The sequence below is a fragment of the Balaenoptera borealis genome (assembly GCF_965194805.1).
Source record: "Balaenoptera borealis genome assembly, chromosome: 16".
NCBI lineage: Eukaryota > Metazoa > Chordata > Mammalia > Artiodactyla > Balaenopteridae > Balaenoptera > Balaenoptera borealis.
Genome location: NC_138872.1, coordinates 71,299,686 through 71,322,312, shown reverse-complemented (window position 1 = coordinate 71,322,312; position 22,627 = coordinate 71,299,686). Strand labels below are relative to the sequence as shown.

Genomic DNA, 22,627 nt, shown 5'->3' with positions numbered 1-22,627 from the left:
GGAATGTAAAGGAGACGGTTCGCCCCCATCTCCTCCCTGATCACGTGGGGCTGTGATCCTTTCCTCCCTCCCTCCGTCTCCCCTTGCCCCCCTTTAGGTTGACTGAGCAGCTCCTATTCCACACGGGGACAAGTTCCCTTGCCTTAGGGAATGGACCGTCTAGGGAGGGAGGCCAACTTTAAGCAAACGACCCCACCACCAAAGTACATCGTCAGCCATTTCTGGAGGTAGGTGCGTGGTGCCTTGAGAGGTTTTCAATGGGAAACACGACTGTGGCAGGGAGGTGAGGTGACGCTCTGTGGAAGGGTGACAACAACCTCGATGTGAAGGACGAACAAGTTAACTTAGGGGCGCAGAGGGGGGTGTGCTCTCAGCAAAATGAACGCACGTGTGAAGGCCACGTGGTGAGAGGGAGCAGACAGTAAGAGTGAGACAAGCTGGGATGTGGGACCCTTTGCTGCAGTGCTGCAGTGCTTGCACCTGGACAAATGTCTCCTCAAGCTACAAATTACAAAGAAACTATAAGGGACTAAAAATAACTGTGTGCATGTGCAAATTATAGACAAAAAGATACAGAAAGACCAAAAAAAAACCCAACTGCCACTTCTGAAGGGCCGGGAGAAAAAGCAGGGTACTGCGCATGCCCCCTGCACACACCACCACCTACGGGGTGGGCAGACCACCTAAGCCACGCCTCCGACCCCACCCCTGGACACACCCCTACCCTAACCCCATATAGGGTACCGGCTCCCCACCCCGCCGCCCCACCTCAGGGAGCAAGTAAGGGGACCTGTTATTTGTTCTTGCTCCTTCCGGCGGCTGCAGGGGCCTCAGTAAAGCCTTGCCTGAATTTCTTGTCTGGCCTCTAGTCAATTTCTACTGCTTGGGGAAGGCCAAGAACCCTGGTCAGTATCAAGAGGGACAAGGAATGACAGAGGGGCTGGAGCCGGGGGGCAGGGGAGCAGGGGTTGACTCGGGACTCAGCGGGCAAGACCACCATGTGGGCCACAGCAGGGAGTTTTTCCCTTAAGCCCAGACCAATGGGAAGTCACGTGGGGTTACTGGGGTAGAGGGTGGAGGCTGGAGTGAGAGGCAGCTGGGAGTGGGTGCTGTGGGTGTTCGGACAAGAGGTGTCAGTCAGCCACATGGAGGAAGCAGGGAGAACATGTTTCCAAGGTGAGGGCAGAGGACCTGGTGATGGGCTGGAAAAAGGAGGCGAGGAAGAACGAAGTATTGAGGATGATTGTGCAGCTTCTGGCCCGGGTAACTTGGAGGGACAGTGGTGCCATTCTCGGAGAGGTCAAGGCTGGAGGAGGGGCGGGGCTGAGTGTGGTCTGGAGCAGTCGTGTGGATACTCTGAGGCACCCAAGAGGCGCAGTTCGTGGACTGGCGGTTGGAATGTATAGGTTTGGGGTTCAAGGTTTCATGGCACAGTTAAGATGCCCCTTCCTCCCTGCTCACCCCCATCCCAGGCTGGGTTACACCCTCCCTCAGCTGTGCTCCTGAAGCATCTTCACAGACTGTTCTCTGTCGGGACACTGATGAAAGCCACCATGGACATGGGCCTAGGTGTGCATAGTGGACGCTGTGCTACGGGCCCAGATCACCCACTCACACCCCAGCTGCTGGGAGCTGTGTCCCTTCCCAGAGAGAAGCCTGTCTTGCCCCAGGTTATGTCTGATCTCTGATACTGATTAATGACAAGGGTACAAAGACCCAGGCTCCTTGCCTCAACTGGGAACATCTCTGAAGGGCCACCCATCCCCACAGCTCCCTGTGGGATCAGCAAGGCCGGCATCACAGTTCAGCTCCTCCCTCTGTCCAATCCTGCTTCCCTCATCCTCACGGGTATTGTTCCTGAGATCCCTCCCCAATCAGCCTCCTGCATGCACATCTCCATCCCACAGTCTGCTTCCTGGGGACCTACGGCAGTTACTTGACCATGAACTCCCAGGGCAGAGCTGAATCTTGTTACATCAAAGGCCACTGGTAAACGCAAACTGAATTGAATGGACAGTCCTGACTCAGCCAGGACTTCCCACAATGGTCCTGAATTCAAACAGGACAGACCCAAGTCCCCCAAAAATGAATTCCTCGGACCACGGGGCCCAATATTTAATTCTGAAACATGGTTGCCATGAAGGTGTGTGACATAGGTCCTCAATTTCCAGGCCTTAGTTCGACAGCTAAACAGCCAAGTTGGGTGGTAAGGAGTCGGCTGTGAAGCCAGGCACCTGGGTAAGAATCCCATCAGGCTCGTTTGAGTGGGAAAAGATACTTGTTCCTAAGTTTCCTCAGCTGTCAAACTGGGATGCCATCCTAACGGTGTTGTTCATAATAGCCCCAAAAGTGGAAGCAACCCAACTGTCCATCAGTGGATGAATGGATAAACAGGCTGTGGCATATCCATACAATGGAATATCATCTGGTCACAGAAAGGAATGAAGCACAGGCACATGTGACCACATGGATGACCCTGAGAACATTATGCTAAGTGCAAGAAGCCAGACATAAAAGGCTACATTTTGTATGATTCCATATACATGAAAGGTCCAAAATAGGCAAATCCACAGAGACACAAAGTATCAGTAGATCAGTGGTTGCCAGGGAATGGGGGAAAGAGGAATTGGGAGTGACTGCTAACAGGTACAGGGTTTCTATATGGGGTGATCTAAATGTTTTGGAACTAAATAGCAGTGATGGTTGCATAACTTTGCGAATATCACTGAATTGTACACTTTTTTTTTTTATTTGCTGCGCCGTAAGGCATGCGGATCTTAATTCCTTGATCAGGGATTGAACCTGTGCCACCTGCAGTGGAGGTGCGGCGTCTTAACCACTGGACCGCCAGGGAAGTCCCGGAATTGTACACTTTAAAACGGTGAATTTTGTGTTACATAAATTGTATCTCAATAAAAAAAGGCAAAAAAAAAAGTGGGATGACGATTAAAAGCCTCCACCTTATAAACACAAAATATTTAGAATATTGCCTGGTGTGTAATACATGCTCGATAAACGTTAGCAATGAAGATGATGCTGATGAGAAATAATTCGAAGTTTCTAATTACGATGGCACAAAATCTGAACTTGGAGTTGACCCTAGACCCAGTTCCCTGAGCTAACCCTAAAGGCATTTTATACCACAAAGTTAACACCCGCCTGAAATTCATGCAAAGAAAAGATGACGTAACTTCTCAAAGGCTGCAACTTTCCTTTTCCCGTGTAGGAAGGGGAGAGCAGCTGGGTGTAGGATTTGGTCTGCCTCAGGAGTGGGACTGCAATCACACCCTCGGAACAGGCGCCAAGCTGGTGACAAACACAACCTTGGTCATGCACCAACCCTTGAATGTGCCGTCGAGGGTGGCAGGCAAAGGATGCTCTCAGGCTGGGGTCAGAACAAGGGGCCCACTGATGGAGGAGTTGGTCTGCTCTAATAAAAATAGCATTTTTATAATGTCTTGATTGGTGTGTTTGTCAAAAGGGGATGACTTCAAGCTGGTGAGGAGGGCTAGGAATAGAAACTGGCTGACAGGGAAGAAGCCAGGCGTGCAGGCTGCGGGAGAGATGGTATTTCATTTGTGCTAATCTATTTTCAGGAGGAAAGGAAGGGATTGGGAGCATCTCTCCCAGCCCCTAAAGTAGCCTGTGTCCTCCCTGAATGTGGGTTCTTAAAGAGCAGAACAGCAGCCCACAAATTCCCTTCTCGGCTTCCTGCTCGCTCCTTCCAACCCACAGCCTGCCACTGTGCTTTGCACGACAATACAGATCCCTGTGGCCTCCCTCATGAAAAACCTGCCACAGCTGGCGAGTAAGGTGACAGAGGCACTTCAGGGGGCAATGGCAGTCTCCGCTAAACAAGACAAAACAAAACCCTGAATAGCTTCGGTCTACTCAGACCCAGACATTTCACTCCTTGGAATCTACCAGAAAGACTCACACAGGTGCCGGAGGAGGAATGTACAAAATGCTAATGCCCTCCATCTGGAAAATGACTAAATAACCCACAGTCTGTCCATAACATACCGTAACAAGTTTAGAAAAATCTGGGTTTGTTTGTAACACCGAGGATGGATCTTGGAGACATAGTTCAGAGAAGAGAGGCAAATGACAAGTTACAAAAGCACAAATGACACGTTCATTATGACACCGTTTTGTTAAAATACATACACTCCCCAAATACCACATATATTTTATGGATACACTCGACTATGTGGATGTGCAGAGAAAGGTCTGGAAGGATGCATGCCAAGCTTGTGACAACAATTAGTCCAGGAGGGGAAGGCTGGGATTAGGGAGGGTTGGGAATTGGCAGAAGGGACTCAAGGCTTATCTAGAGGGTGAAAAATATTTTCTTAAGGAAGCTGTTTTCTTGTATTACTTGCCTAACTAATGACCTCCATCCACCCACTTCCCTTCTCCAAAAAGTAAGAAAAAAAAAAAAAAATCAATGGTTCCACATTCCAGACAGATGCAGCCTGACATGACTTTTCCCCAGAATTCCAGATTCCCATACCCAGCTGCGGGTTCAATCGAGGTCTTGTCAGGGTTTAAGCTGAATTCCTGATCTTCCCCCTAAAACCCGCCCCCACTCTCGTGCCCATCTTAGGAGATGACCAATCTCTCTGGTTTTCAGACCAAAACTTAAAGTCCTTCTTGACTCCTCTCTCTCTTCCCCACCCATATCCTGTCCAACCACAGATCCAAGCGACTCCATCTTCACGATGCTTGGGACCTGGCGCCTTCTCTGCTCCTCCACTGCTGCCCCCGCAAGTCCGAGCCACCGTCACCTCCACAGAGTTTCTGCAACAGCCCCGACAGGTCTCCCCATCTGCTCTTCCCCACTGTCTGTTCTCCACATACAGCCAGGGAGCATATCCTGCTAAAATCGGGTCCTGGCCCTCTTTCACTGAAAATGTTCCCATGACTCCCCTCTCACTCAGACGAAAGCCCAAGTCCTTACTAACGGCCACAAGGCCCTCCACGACCTGGCCTTTGCCCCTCTCCTCGCCTCCCACCACCCTGCCCCTCATTCCCCCAATTCGGCCTCCACCCTCAGGCCTCTCGTCTTTGCTGTCTTCTCTGCCCAAAGCTCTCCCCTCTCACCTCCTTTGGTCTCTGCCTGAGGACCTATGTAACAAAACAAGCCGCCTAGCAGCCCCCATCCCGCTTCCCTGCTTTATTTGTTTCCCTGCTACCCTTTATATTTCACTCATTTATTTGCTTGGTGTCTGCCTCTAACCACTGGAACACAAGGGTGTGGATTTGTGTCTGTTTTGTTCACCGAGAAATCTACAAGCCCCAGGGCAGTGCCTGGCACACAGCAGGTACTTGACAAACATTTGCTAAGTGGACGCATGAACTGATTGCTCTATGCTGGCCATATGTGGTTTACACGTATTACCTCACTAAATCACCACCACAACAACTAACAAAGTAGGTAGTATTACCTCCATTTTACAGTTATGGAAACTGAGGCACAGAGAGTCACCAGTGAAAAAGTGGCAGAGCTGGAATCTGAACCTAGCTTTACTGGGCTCCAAAGTCTGTGCTTATCCTCTTAAGTATCAGGTCCCTCATCAAAGTTGTGTGTGAGTCCTGTGACGGCCAGCACTGAGGCATCTGCCGAGTCACCAAAGAAACAAGCAAACCAACCAACCAACCAAGGGTCTCAGAGTCCTGATCTGGGACATGGTGAGGCATTAGGTGGGTGCCTGAGCTGTCCCGCTAGAGACACAGGCCAGCCTTCAACAGCACCACCACAGGAGCTGCCCTGGGGCCACGTGCCCGGTGTAAGGAACAGAGCATCAACAATACAAGCTTCAGCATCAGATAAACCAGGATTAAGTCTTGATTCCTCTACTTACTTGCCATTGACTCTGGGCCTCCCTTTCATTTGTAAATGTACAAATGTCATGGGGCAGGGCTCTGGATGTCACCTGCCCCATGGCCACCGGGTCATAGCACTGAGAATCCTGGAGGTGATGTGCAGACAGTGTGATCCCACCACTGCCCAGGAGCAGGCACCTGACCCAAGCAGAGCCAATAATCCTGGGGAATTGGGACTAACAGGCTCAGGTAAGATCTGGCTGTTTTCTCAAAAGGGGGAACATGAACTCAGAGTTGCTGGCGGGATTATTTTCTGCCAGGTGAACTGAGAAACAGAGAAAGCTGGTTTGTACCAAGTGAGAAGAAGGACACAGATACTGACAGATGTAAAGATAAGAGCCATAGAGAGAGGATTTTCTGGGACCTTAGGGGCCCCAGGCATTGGTTCACCATTTTTGACACCGTTTTTGCCATCGTGCCACCCAGATGCATCCCTGCCCTTGGCTTCTGGGAAGCACCTGCCCTTTAGAGCTTTGTAATGAAGTAACATAGTTTAAAAAAAATAAACTCTATCTTTAGCAGAACAGGGACTAAGTCCTAAGTAATACAAATACTTACCTTATAGACTTGTTATAAGAAATAAAGATAATATATGAAAAATGCTTACCTCAGTGCCTGGCCTGTAAATAACACCCAATACATGGTTGCTAATATTATTATTATAATCAAGCCACAAGGACAGAGTATTACAGGAACTGGACAAATTAATCATCTTGCCCAGTCATCTAAATTACTCTTCCCCTGAGGGGTGGCATGCCATGGGGTTCTGTCCTTGGTCGTATCCCAGGCCGTAATTTTATCAATGGCCAGATCTGGCTGTTGAAGGCTGTTTATTAAGTCTGCAGATGATATTCAGATGGGCAGCACACAGAGTAAACTGGATGACGGAATCTGGGTTCAGATCAATTTCTACGGGCTAGAGATGGATCAAGAAAAGGTTGATAAAACGCGTCATGGCCAAGGTAAAGGTCCTATACAAGGAGAGGCACTGGAAAAGTCTGCTTGAGAAAAGTTCACGAGACAAAGGCAGGGCTTTTAGCTAATGTGTTCAGTATGAGCTAACGGGGTGATGTGGCTGCCCAAAACTGCCACCACCACAGCAAACATGACGAGTGTGTTAGAAATTTTGTCAGGATCAGAGAGAAGAAGGGAACTAACACGTTTCAGCACCTACTGTGTACCAGGCCCCACCTTAAACACTTGACACACTATTGCAATTGATACTTTCATTAACCTATGAGGGGGTGTTACAATCATTATTCCCATGTGACAGGTGAGGAAACTGAGGCTTAGAGAAGTGAAGGGACTTGACCAATGTATTGATAGTAGAGACCAGAGTTAGTATTGGAACCCAGTCCTTATTAGAAAGTACACTCCATCTCCACAGTCTACACTGATCTGTTCATAGTTGGAATATTCAGTTTGGTTCTGACACAGTGTATTTTTAGAGAAAGATGAACTTGTCCAGATGAAGGTGACCAGGAAGAGGAAAACTCTAATGAGAAGTCACCTTGAGACTGAATCAAGTTGGGAAGACCAAGAGCAAATACACACATCAGCCTCTCCCACCCAAGTCCACAGAAATGACACCATTTAAAATTCATAAGAGCACAGGAAGATATGGAGGGGTGCTACTGGCAGCTTTAAAATGTTGAGAAACTCCTGAGAAATGGATGGCAGACAGAACTGGATTAATGAAAAGAAGCACAGGCCAAATTCGAAGCTAGAAAGGACTGCTGGGATAGGGGAAGGTGGTCTTAGGCTGCTCCAAACCTAGAGGCAACACATTCTCCAGGGAGAGGAGGGGGCCTAAGGTCAAAGGTCAAACAGACTGATTGAGAATGCCTGTGGGGATGCTAGGAAGTGGCCCTTCAATCCACCCAGCTTGTAGGAGCTGTGACTGTGGGTCTCTGCGACAGAAAGGCAGGACGTGTCCAGAAGGAAAAGGAAGATTCTGTGCTCAGAAGACAAACTATTAGCATCACACTTCTTGTGGCAATTTCCACCCCTCTGTCCACAATCACTGGCGGCAAATTCGAGTAAAAAGAAATAGCATCCACAGAGGAGAAAACAGGAGATCAGAGTACATAGAAGAGCACATATTCACAAATCACCAAACATTCCAGGAAAACTCACACCATGAAAGAGAAGAGCCAACTCAACAAACGGAACTAACAACCAAAGAAACAGAGATAACGATGCAAGCAGAGATATTAAAAATACATTTAATATTCTTAGAGAGATAAGAGAGGACATTGACTCCATCAAACAAGAGCAACCTACTATGCAAAAGAATTAGAAATTATGAATAAAATATTTAATCATCAAAATAAAAAAAAAATCAAAAGACAATGAAGAACAGAATAGATAACAGTTTTAGAGAAAATTACTGAGCTGGAAGATCAGACAGAGGTATTTCCCCCCAAAACACAGTAATAACACAAAGAGTACTGGCAAAAACAGCATAGGCTGTTAATATCCACTATTAGCAAGGTCTTAGAGAGTCCAGCATTCTCAAATATTTTTAGCAGGAGTATAAATTATTAGATTTTTCTTATGAGACTATTTCTAGATTTCTTGCCACATGAGCCAAACAAATCCCTGTTGTTAAGCCAAGGGTCAGCAAATTATACCCCACAGGGAAAATCTGTCCCACTGCCTATTTTTGTCAATAAAGTTTTACTGGAACACAGACACACTCATTAATTGACATATTGACTATGGCTGTTTTCATACTACAATGACAGAGTTGAGTAGCTGTGACAGAGACAGTGTGGCCTTTTACATAAAAAATTTGCTGATTCCTGGTTTAGGCCATTGTTAGTTGGGTTTCCTGTTCTTTGCAGCCAAATGCACTCCCAACTGAAACAATGACTAGAATTGTTTAAATAGAAAAAAGCCCAGAAAGATGAACATCCTACTGATAATAGGTTGTTTCTAGAAAGGGGAATTAAGTTGGGGTATGTTTGAGAGCAAAGTTTATTTAATGAGCAAACTTGAAATTTTAAAAATAATGACAACTAAATTATTTTAAAAATTTGCAATTTAATTTTTCTAATGAAAGAATAACTGAAGGTTTAATAACACAGTGGTAAAGAGTGAATTACTGATACATTTAAAAACATGGATGAATCTCACAGATATGTTTAACAAAAACCAAAAAGACAAAAAAAGTGCTTACTCTGTGAATCCATTTATATGAAGTTCAAATACAGGCAAAACTAATCTATGCTATTAGAGCCAAGATAGTGGTTACTCTTGGAGAGGCGTAGTAACTGGGAGGTGGCACGAAGATGTCTCCTGCGTTGCTAGGAATATTTTGATGTGGGTAGTGCTAACACAGGAGTATTCATACACGAAAATTCACAAAACTGTATGCCAAAGATTATCCCCTTTATTGTATATGTTATACCTCAATAAATAAATAAAAAAACTGATAAAGAATAATAGAAGGTAGGCATTTCTAATTGTCTCTTACTATGATCCTAATCCTGAAATATATATAGTTGCATAGGGAAAAGCTAGAAGGGAAAAAAAAAAAAAAAAGTAAGAGTAATTATATAGGTGGTAGGATAAGGACTAATTTTTGTAGCTTTCTGCTTCTTCTATTTTTCTACAATCAGCATGCATCAGTTCTTGAATCAGAAAGAGATTAAAAATGTCTAATGCTGGCCCCACTGAGGTAAATGCCTACAAATGTGAACTATACTGACCCTGCCTGCCCCAGCTACCCCAGCTGATGGAACATTCTATGAAGGGGACCCAGTGGTGGGACTTGAATAACAATAGCATACATTTAAACAGCACTTACAGGTATGGTCCTAAATACTTCATGTATATTATTTAATTCTCTCAACAACCCCATGAGGTGGCACTATGCTTTCAGTTCCATTCTGCAGACAGAAACTGAAGCACAGAGAGGTTATGTAAAGTGTCAAAGACCACACAGTGAATTAAGAGATAGAACCAGGATGCAAACCCAAGCAGTCCGACCTGGACCCCTTCCCTGCCCTTGACCAGTCTTGCCATTCTGTCCCTCACGTGCCAAGCCATCTCCCAGGGCATCAACAGAGCATGAGCAGCCCAAAGAAAATTTTTTGAAAGAGTTTAGGCTTCTATATTAAAAACATAAAGGCAGGACTTCCCTGGTGGCTCAGTGATTAAGAATCCGTCTGCCATGGCAGGAGACACGGGTTCAAGGCCTGGTCCGGGAAGATCCCACATACCGCGAGCAACTAAGCCCGTGCACCACAACTACTGAGCCCGCGCGCCTAGAGCCCGTGCTCCGCAACAAGAGAAGCCACTGCAATGAGAAGCTCGCACACCTCAACGAAGAGTAGCCCCCCCTCACCGCAGCTAGAGAAAGCCTGCACGCAGCAACGAAGACCCAACGCAGCCAAAAAAACACCAAAACCAAAACCAAAAAACAATAAAATGGCATCAAAGTAGTCATCCTGGGAAAAGAAATGGAGAACTTTGTTGAACTTTCCTACACTTATTTCACAGTTTTTGTTTTGAAATACGTAGTGGGGGGCGGGGAGGGGCACATAATCTCTTCATTGGCCTCTAATGGGAATCTAGCCATCATTAACAGCGTTTAGCTGGAAGTCAGTGTCAGACTATCTCAGCTCATCAGGTGAGGAAACCAAGGCTTCCATTTATCTGGCAGTCACTGCCCCAGCCTCCCATTCACCCGTCCAGCTCTATGGTCCCAGGAGCCTGGGGTCCTCCAGTCTAGCTCTGAACCGGCAGCAGGGCCCATGGGGACGAGAGGGGAGAGGCAGGGGCGTCCTGAGAGGGGCTGGGCGTCCCGTGTTTATCTCCCTCAACCTCACTGAGCCTCAGACACCTGAGGAGGAAGGACTGATAACGCCCATTTTACAGCTAAAGAAACTGAGTCTGGGAAGGGTGAAGCAACGTGCCTAAGCTCCCCCAGCTGCCTCCACTTTGCCACGTGCACAGAACGTGCAGGATCAGCTGGGCCCAGTGCTTGCTGTGTTAACTGGGGCAGGTGGCCTCCTTGCTCTGAGCTGACATTCCTCACGTGCGAGATGAGGATACTATCGCTTACCTCACCGAGTACTGTGATCATGGACGTGAAAGCAATTCCTTTTTCTTTTAATAAATGTATTTATTTTATTTATTTATTTTTGGCTGCAATGGGTCTTTGTTGCTGTGCGTGGGCTTTCTCTAGTTGCGGGGAGCAGGGGCTACTCTTCGCTGCGGTGCATGGACTCCTCATTGCAGTGGCTTCCCTTGTTGTGGAGCACAGGCTCTAGGTGCACGGGCTTCAGTAGTTGTGGCACACAGGTTCAGTAGTTGTGGCTCACAGACTCTAGAGCGCGGGCTCAGCAGTTGTGGCGCAAGGGCTGAGCTGCTCCGCGGCATGTGGGATCTTCCCAGACCAGGGCTTGAACCCGTGTCCCCTGCACTGGCAGGCGGATTCTTAACCACTGCGCCACTAGGGAAGCCCGAAAGCAATTCTTAACAACTGCGCTATTTGTCCGCTTTACCACACCCACTACACAGTGGCCAGGTGATGGACAGCGGCTTGGCTTTGCCTGCCCACCAGCCTTTCCCATTTCTTCTGGTAACTGGATCTTGATGGTACTTTGGGAAAACACCCCTTCCTTACCATGTGCTTAACGTGCGGACTCTCTTTTGCTGAAATTGCTGAGAGGATTGTAATAATGACAGGAAAAAAGTAAGAGAAGAGGAAGAAGCCTCTGTCACTCACTCACTTACTACATGTCAGGCACCGTTCAGAGCATCCCTGACAACCGGCAGAGGTAGGTGTTGCTCTCATCTCCATTCTACATATGAAGAAACCAAGGCTCAGAGGCAGATAAGCACTTGGGTCAGTGATGAGTCAGGATTTGACCCCAGGCTATCTGGCTCCAGTGCCTGTGTGGTTCCCCCCACCGCACCCCTGCACCCGTGAGCTATCCAGCATCTATGCAGTCAGCCTGGTGCTTCCAGTGGCCAGTTTACACTGAGCAGGACCAGAAGCTGGAGAATGGCCACGTCTTAGAAGAAGGCAGGGTCAGAAGGACTGAGCCAGAGCACCTGGATCCAGCCATTCCTGACGTGGTCCACCCCTGAACTTTACAGCTAGGTGAGGCAACGGATTCCCTTTTTTGCTGACACTGGTTTGAGGAAGGCTTCTATCACTTGAACAGAGCCTAAGAGACACAGCTTGTGAACCCTAATGAAGTTGAAGTTCACAGGACCATCGGCTCTTATCAGACCCAGAGTAGTCACAGAGGAAATGGAGGCCCAGAGCGGGGAGTGAGTGTGCCTACTGTCAGCCACGGTGACTCAGGACTGGAGTCTAGGTGCCCTGACACTCTTACAGCCCTCGTTCTGCTCCTCCAGAGGTGTCCCCAGACTGAGGAACAATTCTACGGGCGCATTTTCACCCAGGACACATACCTTTCATCAGTAATTTGCAGGAACCTTCTTCCTTTAGATAGTATCATTCTTTTTTCTAATCATATTCTGTATTCTATAAAGTGATCTGGGGGGGCGGTGGAGAGGTGAAGGGAGACTCAGGGCAATTTCATGCCTAAGATCTGAGGATACAGGAAACTTTGATGATGCTCTGGTGAAGGGCACAATGCTTATCCAAAACCGACTCAGGAGGAAGAGGCTGTCAACATTATCTCCTTCTGGTCACAAATTGCAGCTCTCTGATGGGTTTTTTCCCCCGAGTTTAATCTTCTGCCGGAAGCTCAGCTGATACCAGGAAGGTTTCAGACATGTCAGTCTCCTCCCTGGCATTTCATCAGAAATTGATTCTCTTTGCTTTTCGAAGCTCAAGTCTTGGCCTTGCTGTTGTTCAACTTGGGTTACGGGCACGGCATCTGTATACACGTTTCCTGCAGCTCCCAGCCTGATTGCAGGGGTCTGGGAGTAGGTGGTGATTCAAGGGCAAGGTAATTCTCACAGGAGGGATTATGTGCTGTTCCATTACACCGAAGGGGTGAGGAACAATGGCCCAATCCGTGTCCTGCTTTTTCTTAGAAAGAGTTCTCATCCCCTTCCGACTCGGAAGGGATTAACAAGCCATTTTGCCCTCAATATAATACTAATTATAATACCAGTCCTAAATTATAATACTCAACACTCATCGAGTTCCTAGTAAGTGCCAGGCACTGTTCAAGGTACTTTACACGCATCAGCTCATTGAATCCTTACCTCACCCCTAGGCTGCAGCTTCTATATTACCCCTACTCTCTTTTTTCTTTTTTTTTTTAATTTTTATTTTATTATTTATTTATTTGTTTTTGGCTGTGTTGGGTCTTCGTTGCTGCGTGCGGGCTTTCTTCCAGTTGTGGCGACCGGGGGCTACTCTTCACTGCAGTGCACGGACTTTTCATTGCGGTGGCTCCTCTTGCTGCGGAGCCCGGGCTCTCGGCGTGTGGGCTTCAGTAGTTGTGGCCCATGGGCTTAGTTGCTCCGCGGCATGTGGGATCTTCCTGGACCAGGGCTCGAACCCGTGTCCCCTGCATTGGCAGGTGGATTTTTAACCACTGCGCCACCAGGGATTCCCTATATTATCCCTACTCTTTAGAAGAGGAAGTCAAGTCACAGACAGGTTAGGTATCTTGCCCAAGTGATGGCACGAGCCTAGGAATCCAGACTGTTTGGTTCCAGGGCTCACTTGGCTACGCTGCTTCAAACCCTGCCATGTGACTGCCCTGCCCTGCAGAAATCAGAAGCTGTTCATGTCACCAGGGCCCCCACTTGTCCAAGTTCTCAAAGCAATGGAGACCAAGAGCAAAAGAAGCAAAAAAACTGACAACGGTAACTTCACAACTGGGAACACATTTGGCAGTTGGATGTAAAATGGATTTAGTTCTTCTCTGCCCAGAAATGTGAACTTTTTCCAGGAAAAGTGCAGATTTGGAATGTCGGCTGTCACATCAGACAGGCTCTTGTAATGCAGCACCATCCGCTTACATTGTCTTTTTTTCTCTCCCTTCCTTTTTTAAAATTTTTTTTTTTTTTAGCATTTTAAACAAAGCAGTGGAGATCTGTAAATATGCAAGGGGCAGCTCCTGATTCCCCCAGGAGACTGAAGCTGCAAGAACACTGAGAACTGAAATGAGGAAAGGGGAGGGTCTCCAGGCTAGTGGGGTCCGAAGCTTACAAGAAGAGTCACCAGTCCCATTGGCCTCCTGCAATTGGCCAAGACAGGTGCTTGGAGTTGAGGGCCCATGAGAGATGGCATTCAGAAATCGAGGTGCTGGACATGTCCCCAAGTCCTTCTCAGGACAATGCCCTGCTCCCACTCCCTGCTGAGGAAAGCAGGCTGGGGAACTACAGCAGAGGCCACTAAGTGTGGGTGCCTCAGCCAACGGTAGCCACACTTGAATCTGGCCAGAATGCTACCAGGTGTCTTGGAACAAAAAACTCTGCCCCTCTCGTGCACTGCTACAAAACAAATCAGAAACGCTCATCTAAAAAAGCATATCCCCTGTGATCCCTTAATTCTATTTGCAGGAATTACCCTTTGGCTATTCCTGCCCAAGTGCACCGAGATGCCTGCTCTAGAATATTCTTTCCAGTACTCTTATAGTAGCAGAAGACTATTGATAGCCTAGATTAGTCATTAACCGGGAACTACTCATGTATTTATGGACAGGTCCACGATCCTTTATATGTCATTTTTTTAGAAGCAAAACCAGATTTGAACTGACATGAAATTTAAAGTCTTGATTTACCCCACATAGTATGAATATTCTTATTTTCCTACAGATATATTAACATATTTGATTATAGAGTGCTGACCCAGGCCATACTGGGATGGTATTACTTTCTAAATTCTAAAAAAATGAAACACATTTGGCCCCAAAGATTTCATATAAAGGATTGTGTTTCTGTGGATTCACAGTGGAGTACTAGGTAGCCATAAAAAAGAATGGATGAGGGACTTCCCTAGTGGTCCAGCAGTTAAGATTCCACACTCCCAATGCAGGGGGCCCGGGTTCAATCCCTGGTTGGGGAACTAGATCCTGCCTGCCACAACTAAGACCCGGCGCAGCCAAATAAATTAAAAAAAAAAAAAAAAAAAAGAAAGAATGGATGAGATTTGTACTATAGAATGTTCTCTAAGACATGTTGTTAAGTGAAAAGAAAAATCCAGAACAATGTGTATTGCATGCTATCATTGTGTTAAAAGGCAGGGGGTAGAGGTAAGGGCAGAGGGGATAGATAGAATATTTCTGGAAGGACACAAGAAATTGATTTCAATGGTTGTCTCTTGGGCAGGCAACCGGGGGGCTAATGTCAAGAGTACTGTACCCCCTCAATGCCCTTTAGCATCGATTAGCCAGGTTGATCAGACTCTCTCTCTGGCCTCTGAGCTGAAAGAAGGAACGAACAGCTGGGAGAGAGGAGCATAAAGACGACAACGAGGTACAGGGAGGGACCAGAGGGGAGCAGAGGCGTGTCCGTGGCGGCATACGGAGAGGTTGTTGGGACAGCCCCATCCCTGGAGGCACCCTGGATCCTGGCTTCCCTCCTTTGCTGTGTTCCCCTGAGAACCCAGTCTCCTCCTTTGCTTGGCAAGATGAAAGGCCTCTCTAGTCCTTGCACCACAAGGCTCTGCTTAATAGCAGGAAGTGTTCGCATGTGTGCACGTGCACGTGTGCACGCTTATGTGTGCGTGCAAAGGGAAGGCTTAACATTTTCTAGGTGGTTGAGTTAAATGACTTTTGCAGTCCTTTACAAAGTGAGCTCAACAGAGGAGTGTGCCATCAGGAGCATTTTGCAGAATCTCCTATCAGCTGTACAAGGAGGCAGTCCATGATCACAGAAGGCCTTCAAAGTGGTATACAGTGGAGGCCCCAGAGCTAGCCTGCCTGGGGCTCACTTGCCTGGGGGCGCATAGCCAGAAGCCTGGACGGCTGGAATCAGCCTAAAGTGCAGCTGGAGCAAGGGAGACCCCTTCAGTACTAAGTGAAATTGTACTGCCTTTTCCGTCCAAGGCCGTGACTGTCTCTCTGCTAAATTCTAGACACTCTAAGGAATGATTACAATTATGTAGCAACTAACATTTACGGAATGTTTACTATGTGCTATGCTAGGCGATTTATTACTGCCTTGACTCTGTATACTGGGTCTCCAAGGTGGGAATTACCAAATCAGGTGTGAGGGGTCAAGAGACTCGTCCAAGGTCACCTGACAAGTCCATTGTGGGCACTAATTCAGAGAGTTGCCTGGGGCCTGCGTGCCTCTGTGCAGTAGGAGAACATGTCCCCAGCGCCATGTCTGTGAGCCCCAAGGTGCCATGGCCATCAGTGTGGACCCTAGTGAGGGGGGGGGTGATGAATAAAGATTTCTTCCTCCACTGTGGTTTCCTGGTTTTTGTTTTTTTTAACACTGTATGATAAATTTACTTTCTAATGATTTTTGAGTAAACTACAATGGCCATGATTTCAAAACCATTAATAATTTATGATCAAGGGCCATAAACACTATATAATCTCCACAGGCAGTGAATTCTTGCTAGAGAAGAAGTGGAGAATACTTTTACCAGCTACCTCAAAAGTATCTACCGACTTCAAGCCAACCATCAAAGATACATTTTTTCAGAAATGACTAACCCTTCCAAAGCCTCGGTTAAAGCCGCCTCTTCCAGGAAGTCTTCTCTCTCTCCTCCAGCACCCGCTGGGGCTTTAACTGGGTCTCCTCTGTGCTGGCTGTCATTCTCTGCTATGATCTGTGCCTGTCTGTGTCTGTGACAGGGCTTGAGAACCGAAGCATCCTTGGTGCAGGGCAGGCATGCAGTGCGTGGGGAAGCACTGAGAACCAGGGGTTACTTAATAACCCGTAAAACGCTGGTTCTCATCCATGGCTGCACATCGGAACCACTTGGGAGGATTAAAAAATTCTGATGCCTGGGTCACACCCCCAGACATTCTGATTTAACTGGTTTGGAAAGAGGCCTGGACATGGGGGTATTTAACAGCTCCCAGGTGATTCTAACGTGCTGCAACATTTGTGAACCACTGACATCAAGCACCCAGCACAGGGCCTGGCATCATGTGGGTGCTAATACCTGCTTGCTGTTGAGCGGGTGGGGGGTCGGGGGCGACAGGGAGGGTCCCATCAAAAGGGGGACATGTCCTCATCAGAAGCCATTGCCCACTGTTGCCTTATAGGAATAAGGAAGGACTCAGTGTTGTCATTCTCCATTTTTTCAGAGAAGCAAGAAGTCTGCATTTTTATGTGAAATCTCCTAATTTTTGAATGCAGCTGCCTAATTTTTAACAACTGTAGTAGGGTATGGGCCAAATAAAACACATCTTTGGGCTGAATGTGGCCTGGCAAGCTCACTGAGAACAGCTTCCCATCCTCCCTTTGCTGTGCTGGCCCACAACCATGCAGGATGGTACCCAATCCCCACCCAGGATGGAAACTGCACATCCACCTGCCAAGGTGTGAGCTGGCCTGTATACCCTACCTCCGAAGGAACATGATGAGTGTCCTTGTCTGTTTGTTCTAACCAGCTTGTCTTTTCCTTGCCTTTCATAAAGACAAAGCTTCCTCTATACCTGGCATCCTGTGTAAGCACAGAGTATCAGGAAGTGCAGATTTCACAGACGACGGGGGGAAGGATGTGGAAAGAGGAGGTGGGTGGAAAGGCATGTTATAATATATCAAGATGAGCATCCTGGCAGCTTGCTATTAGTTTCTTTCTCTTGTTTTTCTAACCAAACAAAAGCCTTGTTAAGAAAGCACTCTTTTTCAGAGGGCCTGAAACCATTTTAAATATCTTTCAGGGTTAAACTCGGATGTTGTGATAAACAACCCCACTCTCCCTTTTCCCTCATTCAAGCATTTTTCAGAAGAGTGATCTGAAATGCTCTCGGGCGACTGGCATGATGGGAGTAGCTGGGAAAGCGGCAATTAGGGGAGTCCTGTTGCCAAGGAGAGAGATGAGGGGAGGGAAAAAGTATCTCTGCTAGTTACCGGCTGCCCTGCTCCATCACTTTTCCAGAGAATTTCTTAATGTGGATAAATCGGATGCTGTCATTCTGCAACCAAAGGCCTCAGGTTTAAACAATTCATTCCTGGCCTAGGGGAACTGGTCCCCACTCTTGGTTACTTTTTTTTAATAAATTTAATTTTTAAAAAATTTTTATTTATTTTTGGCTACGTTGGGTCTTTGTTGCTGCGGGCGGTCTTCCTCTAGTTGTGGCGAGCGGGGGCTACTCTTCGTTGTGGTGCATGGGCTTCTCATTGGGATGGCTTCTCTTGTTGCGGAGCACGGGCTCTAGGCACATGGGCTTCAGTAGTCCTGGCACGCAGGCTCTAGAGCGCAGGCTCAGTAGTTGTGGCACATAGGCTTAGTTGCTCCACGGCATGTGGGATCTTCCCGGACCAGGGCTCAAACCCGTGTCCCCTGCATTGGCAGGCGGATTCTTAACCACTGTGCAACCAGGGAAGTCCCACCTCTCTGCGTTTGACCATGCTATTTACTTGGCCTGGAAAACTACTCACCCTCAAGAGTTGGTCTTTACATCCGCTTTTCTGCAAAGCCTTTCTTGATACCACTGGCAGAGGCAGGTGACCCTTTTTCCGTATTGAAATCCCACTCTTGGCCTTCTCTCCCTGTACTGGCACTTTCACACTGTATTGTAATGATCTCATCGCACATCCCTTCCAACTACGCTGCGCACACCCTGAGTCAAGGACTGTCTCTCATCCATCCCTTAGTCCCGGCCCTGGGGCCCAGCACCGCGCAGGTGGGCTCAGTGTGGTAAATTTCAAAAATTTCAAGAGTGGTAAATTTCAAGAATGTGGTAAATTTCAATATTTTGTAGCTCTTCCCATTAAGAGGTGAGGCCTATTCCCCCACCCCTTGAACCTGAATTATTGACCTTGTGATTTGCTTTAAAGAACAGAAAGTGGCAGAAGTGACACCATGCCAGTGCTGAGCCTAGAGCTCAGGAGTTCCTGCGTCTTCCAATCTCATGCTCTTGAACCCCTGAGCCCCCATGTGAACAAACCTGGCTGGCTTGCTGGAGGATGGGAGAACATTGGAGGAGAACTAAAGCACCCTAACTGATGTTCAGGCAGCCCCAGGGCAACACCCCTGTTAACTGCAGATGTGTAAGTGAGCCCAGCTGAAGTCAGCAGAGCCTGGCCCATCAGCAGAACTGTCTGGGGAAGCTAAGCCCAGATGGCTGACCCTCAGAATCATGAACTAAATCTGTGGTTGTTTTGAGTCACTAAAATCTGGGTGACTTGTTACACAGCCAAAGCTAACTGATACATTCAGTAAGAGATTATTACTATAAGTGACACTGGGTTGATAACTCCAGTTGAGAATGAGAGAAAAGAATAAGAGATCCAGGGATACTTAATCACCAGCCCACTCCCTCAGGTCTCTTTAAATAGAGTTGCCTCCCACCTGCCCTCCCCAGTGACTCATTTACCTCCTTTTTCTCCCGAGAGCAGGACCGGCTTCTCTCAGCCTTCTGCAGAGTCTGACCTGTAGCAGTTCAAAAGCAGAAACAGAGATTAAGGCTGTTTTAAAACAGCTAGTTTATCACCACAAAAGCTTTTTATTTGCAAACCGAATAGATGGGACCAATCACAATCAAGTGATTTTAAGAAAATGTAGCCTATTATGATAATGGGGAAATGGCATACTCTTGAAATAGACCAACGGCAATGAAATGGTAATTCACACACTCATATTATTTGACTATAATGAACAAAGCCTCCACTCTTTAATCTGGAACATTATCTGCACTCTGCAAGGGCTGACAGACTAGTTTTTCCCAGTCAAATTACATTTTTATTAAATTGGAGTTATATAAAATGCCTTCCACTGTGCACATACACATAACCTTTGATGAGTGTGTGCCAATATGCTGCACCAAACCCCCAAACTCGCCACATAGGTGCTGGTGCAGATGTGAATTAGCAGTAATCACCTGCATTTCACATAATGGGGCAATTTCAGAGAGAATTGTTGCTTTTCTCGGAAAACTAGAAAACTAACATTGAAGTTATGCATACATTTCACAGATCGACATCAGAATGTTTAAATACGCTGTTCCAAGTGCAGTTTTTACAACTTCGATGGAAGTGTCCATTATAAAAGGAATCCTTGATGGGAAATTAATGGATCGCCTTGGTTTTAAAACATAAGATGCGAGTCTCACTGCACGTTGTCAGTGTGTCTCCCAAATCGTCCAGCTTCACTCTCGGGTGGCTATTTTTTAGAGTGCCACAACCATATGTCCCATTAGCCAGGAGCACTCTGAAGGCAGGAACAAAAAGGCTTAGTGATGACTTATTGAGAGGCGAGAGATGGGGACCGAATCTGAGAGGAAAGACGTTTGTCTTTGGATGTGGTCACTTGCAGTGGGTCCACACGTGAGGGGGATGCAGAGGGGCTCACAGCCAGTGATAAAGCTCAGGTCAAGGGATGATGCTCTTTCCAAAAAAGTGAGAATAAGGGAAAGAGCAAAGGTCCAAAGATGAACTTCTGGCACTGGCCAAACTTTGGGCCAATACATAAGAGGATGTAGAAAAGAGGCAGCTATTTATAGGAGACCCCGGGTTGTACAGTATCATGGTATGGTAGACATCTTTGAGGGTATCTGCTCAGCTCATAATGACAACCTAGACTGCTCCCTTCTCTCTTTTCTTCCTCCCCAGCCCCACGGTGGGGTCCTGTGGCAGCCACGACTGTACATGACCCCATACCCTGAACTTCATATGCTGCACTGGGTATGGGCCCTTGACGCAGTTGCAGCCAATCAGAATCCCAGCCCCTAACACTGAAATTGATTCTGAGAGAGAGAGAGGACAGAGGGCCGGAGCAGGGCTCCCTCCATGTGTGAGCAGCCGCCAGCCACTGGCCTTGGGGACAGACTAACACAGAATGCCAAGACAGAATGAACAGATCTGAAACCAACTGCATGCTTGCCTTGGTGTTCCACAGACACCCACTTAGATTAGGTTCTCTGTGTGTGTGTGTTTGTTGCCTCTTTTTTTTTTTTTTTTTTTTTTTTGCCTTAAGACAAAGAAGCTAGGGTTTAAAGATGAAAAAGAGCCCAGGAAAAGATACCACTGTGATGGGGGATGTCGATAGTGGGGGAGGATTTACATATGTGGACAGGGGGTATACGAGAACTCTCTGTACTTTCCACTCAATTTCGCTATGAACCTAAATCTGCTCCATAAAATAAAGTTTATTAACTAAAAAAAAAAAAAAAAAAAAAAAAAGCCCGGGATTTAGGGATCAGGTGATCCGGGTTGTTATGTCAATTTTATCCTGACCTCCTGATCCCTGATGCTCTAGGGCAGGAGCTTGGGTGGACAGCTCCCCCAAACCCTTATCCACACCTGCTCTGGCTGTCAGTCAAGGCCTCAGGGTAGGCCCTAAGGTCGACCAGAGAGGATGACATACCAGGTAGTAGGCCACGCAACGCAGAGCCAGGAGCTGGGAGGTGGGTCTGGAGCTGGAAGGGCACAGAGCAGACTGGAGGGCAGGAATGCTGTGCTGACAGGCCAGGGTGTTCTAGCAGCAGAAGTAGTGTTGAGGCAAGTAAGACGTCAGCAGAGCAAAGAAAAGCCCAGAGCAAGGGTAGGGAGCAGGAGGGAAACAGTGCTAGTTCGGGGAGAACACGGCAGACCCCAGAGTCTGGCTGAGGCCCTTCCTGTTCTGGTCAGACACATGCCTGGGGATCCAGTCCAGTGGATCGCTGACCAGTTATGAGATCTTAGATAACTCACAAGATCCAACAGGTTCTCTATGGGCCATATTTTCTTCCTATTATTTTAAAATGAGGATTAGACCGAATCACCTCTGGGTTTGCTTTCCATCTCGAAAGTTCTTTTATACCAATAAAGAACAGTAAAAAAAAAAAAGATTCAGGTGAGCCATAAAAAGAAAATATTAATACAAAGAACAGAGAGCTTAACCACTGAAATTTGCAAGCAAATCTCTCTACTGGAGTTAATTAGAAGCTCCTTTATTCATTAAATTGGAAAATAATTTGCTTATTTTCTAATGAAGATAATTCACTCTAATTATGCACATTTGTTATTGAATGCCTCTGTCCTCACCCCACTGAGCCCCTCTCTCCTCCAGGTAGCTCGATGTGGAGACGACGACTCCTTCTCCCCAAGGACAGAAGGAACAGGTTACACTGTGCCTGTCTACTGCACTTAGCTTCTCTGAGTAGCTAGCTTCCTACCTAGATCTCATTTTATCCTCACAACGACTTAGGGAGGGGTAAGAAGGTGACATTAATATCAATATATGCTGCTTGCAAAATTAAGGGGGTGTTCCTCTGCATTTTGCAAGGTGACCTGCCAGCTTCAGCCAGGAAACAATAAATAAGGTCAAATGTAAATACCACGTGTACACCTCACTTTAGAAAACAGATGTGTGCCTGGGGAAAAGAAAAAGTGACTGCATTGAATTGTTGTAAATATAATACAGGTCTCCCACTTAGGATTTCGGAGAGATTTTATCTGCACTTAGGATTAATTTTCAGTGGTTAGAAGATTCTGACACTTAAGTTTTACTTTGCTCTGGCTGCAGATAATAATATTCATCACTACCATTTAGAGGGAAGTTGTGTCTTCCTTGGATGTTAGCTTCTGAAGTCCTCAGGCACGGGAAAATCAGCGTCAAAATTCCCCTTGAAAAAGAGCCTTAAACCTCCTGTAAAGTACAGGCTCCAGGACACAGATTTTATATCCACTG

At 47.0% G+C, this 22,627-nt stretch overlaps 1 protein-coding gene across 4 annotated transcripts in view; it reads right to left on the bottom strand.

The window, feature by feature from the left end:
* KATNIP (katanin interacting protein) overlaps positions 1-22,627 on the bottom strand; it is a 192,122-nt gene that overhangs the window by 153,447 nt on the left and 16,048 nt on the right. For all 4 annotated transcript variants that reach the window (XM_082360798.1, XM_082360795.1, XM_082360794.1 and 1 more), the window contains exon 2: positions 19,335-19,390. In XM_082360798.1, the coding sequence (XP_082216924.1) occupies positions 19,335-19,390 (56 nt within the window). The remainder of the gene's footprint in view (positions 1-19,334; positions 19,391-22,627) is intronic.